Raw genomic sequence first — 10195 nt, forward strand, 5'->3', positions numbered from 1 at the left:
TAATTGTATTGCCAGCAATGGTAATATAGATCAATTTCCATTAAACATTAAAGTTATCAATAAACTACCCCAGAGAAAAATACCAGACCCATATTGTTTCAAAGGGCAATTCTAGACAACCTTCAAAAGCAAAATAGTCTCAATGCTTAAAAAAAAAAATCTGGAGAATACAAATAAGGAAAAATTTCCAAAATTTTTTATGAAGACAGTAATTCATGATACCTAGAACAGATAAGAACAAAAAATAATATTATGAAGAAATAACATTTGAGAATATCAAAGCAAAAATACTAAATACTGTATTTCTAAACAGAATCCAGCACCAGAATATGAAAATAATGTGCCCTGACCAAATAGGATTTATTACAAAAATGAAAGGTTTTCCAATATTAGGATTCTATACTATATTATACTATAATAATAAACTATACTCTAATACTATACTATACTAATATATAATAAACAAGTGTAAGAAAAGAGAAAAAACATAAAATTTCAGTAAATCTGAAAAAGCCATTGACAAACTTCACATTTAGATTAGAATGGCATGTTTCTTTTAAGAAACAGAAAGGGAAGTTAGTTAAAGAGAAAGAAGCACACTACGACCATGACCTTTACTGCTTCTGACTGCTACCCTGCGGTGCTCCATACCTCTTCCCCATGACTTTTCTCAACACATCCTTCTCTCTCAAACTATAGCTCAAGCGATTAAGCTATAGATCAGTAAGGATCACAGTGGTATAGAACACGGAGGCAACCTTCTCCTGAGCCATGTTGCTGCTACTGGAGATTGGCTTAAAATGCGTAAGTATGATGGATTCATAAAAGTTTCCAGCAGCTGTGAATGAGAGCTGCAGGTACTAAAAGCTTTGGACCTGCCTGCAGCTGAGGGTTTTCAAAGAATGCTAGAGAGGGGTGCCTGGATGGCTCAGTTAGTTGAGCAGCTGACTCTTGATTTTGGCTTAGATCATGATCTCAGGGTCATGGATTGGTTGGTTAAGCGTCTGCCTTCAGCTCAGGTCATGATCTCAGGGTCCTGGGATCGAGCCCCACATTGGGCTTCATGCTCAGTGTGGAGTCTGCTTGCGCCTCTCCCGCTGCCCCTCCACCCGCTTGTGCTCTCTCTTTCTCTCTCTCAAATAAATAAATAATAAAAATCTTAAAAAATTTTTAAGTCTTCTAAAAAATTAAAAAAAAAGAATGTTGGAGAACACAAAAATGTAAGAGATAATGACAGTCACTGTTGCCAAGAGATTGAATTCACCTAGAGGTATCGTGAGGAGCTCGTTTAGGTAGGTGCTGGAGCAGGAGAGTGTTAGGAGAGGAAATATGTCACAGAAGTAATGGTGGATTATATTTCCCCACAGGAGGAAAGCCTGATCATAGAGATCATGTGGTCTACAGCTCCTAACCCTGCCACCATATAGACCCCAGCTACCAACACATTATGTACATTTTGGGACATGATGAAATTGTAGTAACTATTCTCTCCTTCAATTTATCTACTGATTGTTTTAATACCATCAGTTCTGTTTTAATGCTGCACTTACTCTTCAGTGTAGTAAAAAGTTAAGGAGACGATATATAGTGGTATCCTCTCTCATTTTTCAGCACAACCCATTTCCTGGCTCAACAATCTAGAAAAACACAACAAATGACAGCAACAATTACTGAAAAACAAAACAAAAATTCCTGGCATATTACACAAGGAACAGATGACAGCGTTTTATTTTTTCCAGGCAATTCTACTGATATTTTCTTTTTTAGAATCACTTAATTTTTACAAAAATAATTTATACTGATTTAAAACACATTCAAATAAGATAAAAGTAAAATAGAAGAGCAGTAAAAATTATCTCACATTTTTAAAAGATTTTTTAAATTTATTTGAGAGAGCAAGAGCACGGGGAAGGGCAGAGGGAGAGGGACAAGCAGACTCCCCAATGAGAAGAGAGCCCAGTGTGGGGCTCGATCCCAGGACCCTGAGATCATGACCTGAGCCGAAGGCAGACGCTTAACCAACTGAGCCACCCAGGTGCCCCTCTCACATTTTATTACACACACACATATATTTAGTAAAATACCAGTAAGTAATCATATATAGAGGGACAAATAGCCACATAGATATACAGAAGAACAGATCAAAATCATTTTATTGAAATGGTTTTGTGCTACACAAACTTTTATAAACAAAAATATTATATAACTTTTCATCATCATAGAAGAAGCAAAATAACCCAATTTTAAATGGAAGAAATTGCTTAGCTTCTGATCATTATAACCTATGTGATATACCTGTGATGTTATGGAAGTTTCATGTCTCGTGTGAACAAGATACCTGCTGTCTCTTTAGAAAGAGAAGAGGTGTTCTTAGATATGTGCCTTAGTCCTTGACAAAAATTGATGGTTTCATCTGTTTTGTTCACTTGTCTTAACTTTCCTTCCTTCCTTTATTTTCTCTGCAATGGTTGAAGTTACCACGTGGTATCTTTTCTTTCCTCATTCCCAATGCAGTCAGTTCTGTATATCTCTGATATACATAGTGTGTGAATTCACATGGAATCCTCTTCCAGATCATCTGAGAGCTATTCGTTCTCCACTTTGAGGTGTAATTTAAGGACTTGTTATGTTTTTATCCACTTTAACTGGGAGTGTGGGGACAGATGGAGGAAAGAATTTTGTGTGTACCTCATATTTAATGAACAGGGTCTTGTGCTTTTTCCTGAGATTTTATGTGTTGAGTCAGAATTCACTCCACCTACTCAAGAGAGGAAGTTATGCCCATTGGGATAGTCTTAGAATTCAGCTCATTGCTAAAATTGAGTATGGAGCTCTGGAGACTTTGCTTCCATTAATAAAGCACTTCTTAAATTGGAGTTTATGGGTCTGAAAACTTGGATAGGAAGTTTATTTTCACTAATCTCTAAATTAAAATTTAACATTACCTTCAAGTCAGAATCTTAGTAACTCATCATGTTAAAATATGTATTTATCTATGATTTTGTTATCAACAGAATCACATATATTTTCCTATCACATAAAGTTGTACCTATGTCAAAGGGGTTCTTAGGATGAAATGGAGTACTGATCATGAACATTTATAACCATCACTACTTCAAATTATAGTAATTATTAGATCTGCTACTAGATCCTGTGATTTAATTCACTAATAAAGAAATCACAAATTTATTTTAAATATTTTGATGTCAATAGTTTAGTTTATTATAATGTTTAATCATAGGTATTTTATACAGTTAGAAACATTATTCTAAGAAAGATTCTAATTCTTCATCTGGCCACCTAAATAATCTCTGATCCAAAAAAAAGATTAGGAACCTCTACATTCGAGATGTAATATCTCTTCTTAATCTCTTCCATGTATGTAATATCTCTTCCTAATGGTGATTTGTAGTCTCAGTCATAAAAGGAAGAGGAATATAGATTTGTCTTCAGCATCAGTCTGTTTATCTCAAAAATGATGGCATTAGTAAGAATTCCCACAATTTTGTGAATACAGAAATTTCTATCACCATATTTTGATGTTCATTTCATGGATTTTTTGGAACTATTTTTTGTATTTTATTTTATATATTTATTTTATTTATATTTAGATCAGTAATTCTGTAATGTGTTTATTTATCATCCTTACTGGTAAGTCAGGTTCACATTTTTATTTCTTTCAATATTACGTAAATGGACAGTATGGAACTTAAACAGAAAGTAGCCTCATTCTTACATTTGGGGGTGGGAAGGAATGAGGAGCGCTATGAGAGAGTGAGTATGCAGAGCTGGGGAAACACTTAGATATGAGACTTTGGAGAAGGGAAAATGTAGGGGGAAAGAAGTACCTTTCTGAGTCTCAGGTTTTATCACTAAGAAAATGATAAGTTAGATTAGATATGCTTTACTACCATTATTGATCTGCATTATTTTTCTGGAATTTTCTGCATTTTGATAAACTAGGTAGGAAATTTTAAAGTGTTTAGGCATAGAGTAGAAACCTAGAAAATGTCATCTCCTTTATCTTCATATAATCTAAGTGAGGAAAATTACTTTATAAGAATTGCTTCTATTCTTTACTAATATAAAAATAACCAAGACCGCATAGAATTTCTATTGAGGATTCTTACCTAATTCAATTATTAGTATGGTCACTGCAATATTATGAGTTTCCAATTATATAATTTCTTTTAAATTTATTTGTTGATGTTGTTCTGTGAAGAGCTTTTCCTTTTCTACTACTTTTTATTTTATTGTCATTATTATTTTTGTATCAGTAAGGACCTGTAGATTTTCATAAGCCATCCATTTTGATGTTCAAATTGTCCTAAATTTGTCCAGAAGAAGCTCTTTCCTTTTGATGTATCTCCATAAATTTGGGGCACTTATTTATTCTATGGAATACAAAGTGATTCTAGGTTCATCTTGAATTGTAGGTACCCCCACCTTGGAATCGACCATTTCTCCATGAAGTCCTGCTTTCTTTCAGTGGAGTGTGATAGTTAGAAACCAAATTATCATTGGATAATAGGCATGAACTTTATTACTTGGATTTCATTGCTTCTAGGCCCATTCATTGGAAAGAGTAAGAATAATCTATTAATCAGATCAGGTCATTCTTCTGTTCAAACCCTTCAACGGCTTCCTATTTCACTTACAGAACAATCAGACCTTTCAAACTTGCCTTAAGACCCTACAGATTTCACCTCCATCCCCCACCATCCCTCTGATACCACCTTTCATGACTCTGCCCCTCCTTCACTCTCCTTGAAGCACACTCTCCAAACTACAGTTCCTTAAAAGTGCCCGAACATGCTCTTCTTTCAGAGATTATATTTGATGTTCTCTTTGCCTAAAGTTTTCTTCTTTCAGTCACATAGCTTGATTCCCTACTTCCTTCAGGTTTCTAGTAAATATTAGATTTCTCGTAGTCTGATCTCCATGTTTGAAAGAGCAAGTCTCTCCTCCCTCCAGTGCCCAACCCCCTCCTCTGCTTTAGTTTATTCCATAGCACTGATCATCACTGGATATAGTACATATTTTCTTGTTCATGGGTTCATGGGAGCAAACACTCCCAATGAAGATAGAAATTTTTGTTTTCTGGCCCATAGTTGCCCAGCAAATACTATTGATTGACTGACTAAATGAATGAATTTTAATGGTGTATTGAGGCTCAGGGATTATTCTGAATGGTGGGAGAATTAATAGTGAATAATTAAGGGAGTCATCCAGAGGGAAGTCGTCTTGAGATCTAATAGAAAGGAGTCAAAGTATGCAATAATTTGGAAAGAAAATATGTAAATTAAAATTATAGTGAAAACTAAAAATTAGAAATCATTTTGTTGCTTTCTGCCATCCCTACCCAGTCTTCACCCCATTTGACACCTCCACAAGACAAATCTTATTTTCAATGGTTCTAACAACAGCAAGAAGTCTTATGAAAATACTATTTCTTCTTGTTTACTAGCAACTAGATTCCCTTCAAATTCTACTAAGAAATGTCCATTGCTTCTGTAACCCTTTTGTGTATTAAAATGCAAACTCCTGAGGGGATTTACACATTCAGCCATTATTAGACATTACAACTTTAAAATAGGTTTGATTAAGAAATTTTAGTTTAGCAAGGACAAATTACAGAAAGGAAGGTTTCTGATGTATATATATTTAAACTAGGTAAGAGTGTAGGCTAGGAAGTCTGTTTCCTGAGTGGCTAGACTAGACATAGTCAAAGGATACTTGGTGTTGGGAGTAGGTGAACCTAAAAAGGAAGTGAGGGTCACCAAAAACAAATCATTCAGACATTTTAGTTTAAGATGGCCCTTGATTTGAAACTAATTGGTTACTCTTAAAAACAAGAATAAAACTTTAGATAAGATCTATGTTCAAAGCGGCTATCTCTTAAAAAGTGCTGTTTCCTATGTTGACCGAGAAAGTAACCCACCATTTAGAACTTTTTTAAGGGATTCTTTGACATCCTTGTTCCTAAGGCTATAGATAAGGGGGTTAAGCATGGGAATCACTGTGGTATAAAACACGGAAACCACCTTCTCCTGTGTTATGTCATTGGTAGATGGTTTAAAATATATGAAGATGATGGACCCATAGAAGACCCCAACAGCTGCAAGGTGGGAGCTGCAGGTACTGAAAGCTTTGGATCTGCCTTCAGATGAGCAAATGCATAAGATGCTAGAAAGAATGAAGGCATAAGAGATGAAGATGGCTAAAGCACATGCAAATACATTGAATCCAACTAAAATCATCACCAAGAGTTCCTTGGTGTAGTCTCTCGAACAAGATATATTCAGAAGGGGAAGGATGTCACAGAAGTAATGGTGGATGACATTAGTTCCACAGAAGGATCGACTAGATATGTAGCTGGTATGGACCAAGGCTCCAAAGGCACCCACTGTATACACACTGGTGACCAGTAGAAAACAGATTCTGTGGGACATGGTGACATTGTAGAGCAAGGGGTTACAGATGGCAACATAACGGTCATACGCCATTGCTGTCAGCATGTAGGAGTCATCAATACCAAAGAAGCAGAAGAAAAAGAGCTGGGTCATGCATTCAGGAAAGGAGGTGAGATTCTTCTCTGAAACAAAGTTCAACAACAGCTTGGGAATTATGACAGTGGAGTAGCAGAGATCTATGAAGAACAAATTACTGAGAAAATAATACATGGGCATGTGAAGCTGAGAACTGATTCTGATTAAAAAAATCAAGCCCAAATTTCCCACCATGCAGACCGTATAGATCAATAGAAACAAGAAGAAGAGAGGGAGCTGGAGTCCTGGCTGGTCTGTTAACCCCTCAAGGATAAACTCAGTTACCGAAGAATGATTTCCTGTATCCATTCTCCCACTTGTGATAGGCTGAGGGGTTCAGGGAAGAGGTTCTTATTAGACACACATTGTCATCTGACAGAATTTAGTGATCCAAGATCTGATGAATGACATGATTTCTAACTGACACAGAATTTCCAGAAACCAAGAGACTAAAACCTACTTTCAGTTGCAGCTTTTATCAAGATGTTGATGGTTCATTTGGCTTCAGTGTTTATTACTCCCATGTCACATTTAGAAGTAAAACTCATTTTGTCTTCACAAATTGAATTTTAGACTCTCCTAGAAATGGAAAATTGTGTTTCATTGTGTTATTCAGTCACCTTTAGAGAAACTACAGAGCTGCTGCCAGGCTTTGCTGGTTTTCAATCTGCAGCAACCTGTGTTCTCCTCTGATGTCTCAGAACTTAACCTCTCCCTCGCTGGCATCCCTTGGATTTCCTCCTTTGGCTTTGGCATCTTCAATTTGCTCATTCAGTCTTGGACCCCAGTCTCGCAGAGCTTTGGTTTCCTTCAGGTTTTCCATCTCCATTCTGAGTTGCTGGTGTTGACTTTTCTTTCTTCTTCCCATGTTATTACCCTGATAGGAGAGGAATGAAGGCATGCTGGAGATGGCAGGAACAGGGCAAGGCTAGAAGGAAAGCTGTTGTCAGGGGCTACAGGAAGAGAAGAACTAAGAGCAGTGACAGCAGGGGTTGCTTTCATTTACTGAGCCCCTATCATGTGACAGTCACAATATTAAGACCATTTTTTTAAAGATTTTATTTATTTGAGATAGAGAGTGAGAACGAGAGAGATAGAGAGAGAGAGCACGAGCAGGGGGTAGGGCAGAGGGAGAGGGAGAAGCAGGGTCCCTGGTGAGCAGGGAGCCCGATGTGGGACTCAATCCCAGGACCCTGGGATCATGACCTGAGCCGAAGGCAGATGCTTAACTGACTCAGCCACCCAGGTGCCCCTAGATAGTGTTATTATATCCATTTTGTAGATCAACTGAGAGACAGAGAGATTAAGTAAGTCCATGCCCTAAGTCATCAAACATGAAAACAGTACATTTCACTATTTTACAAATGAGTTTGTGCAAATATTCCAAGCTTACACAGCTAGTAAGCATTGGAACCAGAACTCATATCTTTGTCTGTTTTATTACAAATACAACCATGTGCCTGTGAACCAACATTGTTTTCTGAACCTGACTACTTTATTATAACTCCTGTGCAGCTTTAATTATTATGCAACTTTTATTATTATTCTGTTCAATCCCTTTCTCTGATATTTTCTTCCTGTTATTAATGAGAGAATATTAGGTTAGTGTAGTGTAGCTTTTTTGTAGCATTTAAAGCATTTTATCCTCATGTGTATGTAAGATGGTCTTGTTCCTTCAATAGCTTTAAGGTAGAACACAGAAAGGAAAGATTTGCATGTGCACACTTACACACACACACACACACACATTATTCTGTGCTAAAATGATTCCCAATATCCAATTCCTAAAAGTATGAACTTGTTAGATAACAACCACAACAAACCATGTGACCATGCAAATTCTTCCAGTTAGCTTTTCAATTTTGAGATATCGTGTAAAATAGGAATATTACCTTTTTGAAAAGAATATGGAAAATAGTAGGAAAATAGGCCTCCAGTCACAAAGGCTGGCAAGAACCAGGGCCACGGATACCAAGATTCCATGAGGGCCAAAAAACATTTTAGCAAGCGGGTAAAAAAATAACAAGTCCTTTCTAGGTTCCTTGGATGTTACGTGAGCAACTTTTTCTCTACCATTCCAAAACCAAACCAAAATGTTGCTCTATCTGGTCCAGACTTAGCAGTGTTTCACAGACTACCCCACGTTTATCTAATTTTGCTCATATTCCTGTGAACATGGAAAGATAAAAACCCATCTTTTCTCAAAACCAATTTAAAAGTATCATCTGGGGATGCCTGGGTGGCTCGGTCAGTTAAGCATCCAACTCTTGGTTTCAGCTCAGGTCATGATCTCAGAGTCCTGAATTAAGCCCCAGGTTGGGCTCTGTGCTCAGCGTGAGGTCTGTTTGAGATCCTCTCTCCCCCTCTCTCCCTGGCCCTACCTACCCCCTCCAAAATAAATCTTTAAAAAAACAAAAAGAAATGTATCATCCTTTTTAGTCATTTTTTGGTGGAATCTTCAGGGTTTTCTATATATAGTATCATGTCCTCTGCAAATAGTGAAAGTTTTACCTCTTCCTTACCAAGTTGGATGCCTTTTATTTCTTTTTATTATGTCACGTGGCTAGGACTTCCAGTACTATATTGAATAAATGTAGTAAGAGTGCATTCATTATCAGGGAAATGCAAATCAAAATCATATCACCTCATAGCTGTCAGAATGGCTAAAATCAACAACACAAGAAACAACAGATGTTGGCAAGGATGTGAAGAAAAAAGGACCCTCTTGCACTGTTGATGGGAATGTAAACTTGTGCAGTCACTCTGGAAAACAGTATGGAGATTCCTCAGAAAACTAAAAATAGAACTACCCTATGATCCAGTAATCGCACTACTGGGGATTTACCCAAAAAATACAAAAACACTAATTCAAAGGGATACATGCACCCTTATATTTATAGTAGCATAATTTGCAGAGGCTAAAATATGAAAGCAACCCAAGTATCCATTGATGAATGGATAAAGAAGAGATGGTATCTATATACAATGAATATTACTTAGCCATAGAAAAGAATGAAATCTTGCCATTTGCAATGACATAGATGGAGCTAAAGATGCTAAGTGAAATAAGTCAGTCAGAGAAAGACAAATACCATATGATTTAACTCGTATGTAGAATTTAAGAAACAAAACAAACAAGCAAAGGGAAAAAAAAACAGAGAGAGACAAACCAAGAAACAGAACACACTGATGGTGACCAGAGGGGAGGTGGGTGGGGGGTGGGTGAAATAAGTGATGGGGATTAAGGAGTGCACTTGTTGTGATGAGCACTGGGTGATGTATGGAATTGTTGAATTACTATATTCTACACCTGAAACTAATATAACACTATATGTTGACTATACTGGAATCAAAATTAAATTAAATTAAAAATAAAATTTAAAAAAGATATATTTGGTCTTATCAACTGATGGATTTTAAAATATTGTTATCATATGATTCATTAAACCTCATTTTATTGCTTAAAAAAAGTATCATCCTCCATGAAACGTTTTCTGATTCCATGTTACTTCTATTGCTCTGACTTCTTCTTTCTCCCCAAAGGCACTCTGTGACTCAGAGCATATAATGTAATTTCTTATAGTATAGTTGTGGTTTGGTCATTGGGAGGTGATGAAGAGCTGGGTTCATTACATCATATCAAACTG

At 36.6% G+C, this 10195-nt stretch overlaps 1 protein-coding gene across 1 annotated transcript; it reads right to left on the minus strand.

Annotated features, from left to right (window-relative positions):
* Positions 1 to 5915: 5915 nt before the first annotated feature.
* LOC102729970 (olfactory receptor 8D2-like) lies at positions 5916 to 6857 on the minus strand. Its single transcript, XM_006742144.2, has one exon. It carries the CDS (start codon positions 6855 to 6857, stop codon positions 5916 to 5918), a length of 942 nt encoding a protein of 313 aa, XP_006742207.1.
* Between the last annotated feature and the right edge of the window lie 3338 nt (positions 6858 to 10195).

This window comes from Leptonychotes weddellii, chromosome 11, assembly GCF_054177405.1.
Source record: "Leptonychotes weddellii isolate Sample4059 chromosome 11, ASM5417740v2, whole genome shotgun sequence".
NCBI classification, from domain to species: domain Eukaryota; kingdom Metazoa; phylum Chordata; class Mammalia; order Carnivora; family Phocidae; genus Leptonychotes; species Leptonychotes weddellii.

Coding starts and splice junctions, on each gene's coding strand:
- LOC102729970 (XM_006742144.2), bottom strand. CDS start 6,857: ATGGATACAGGAAATCATTCTTCGGTAACTGAGTTTATCCTTGAGGGG.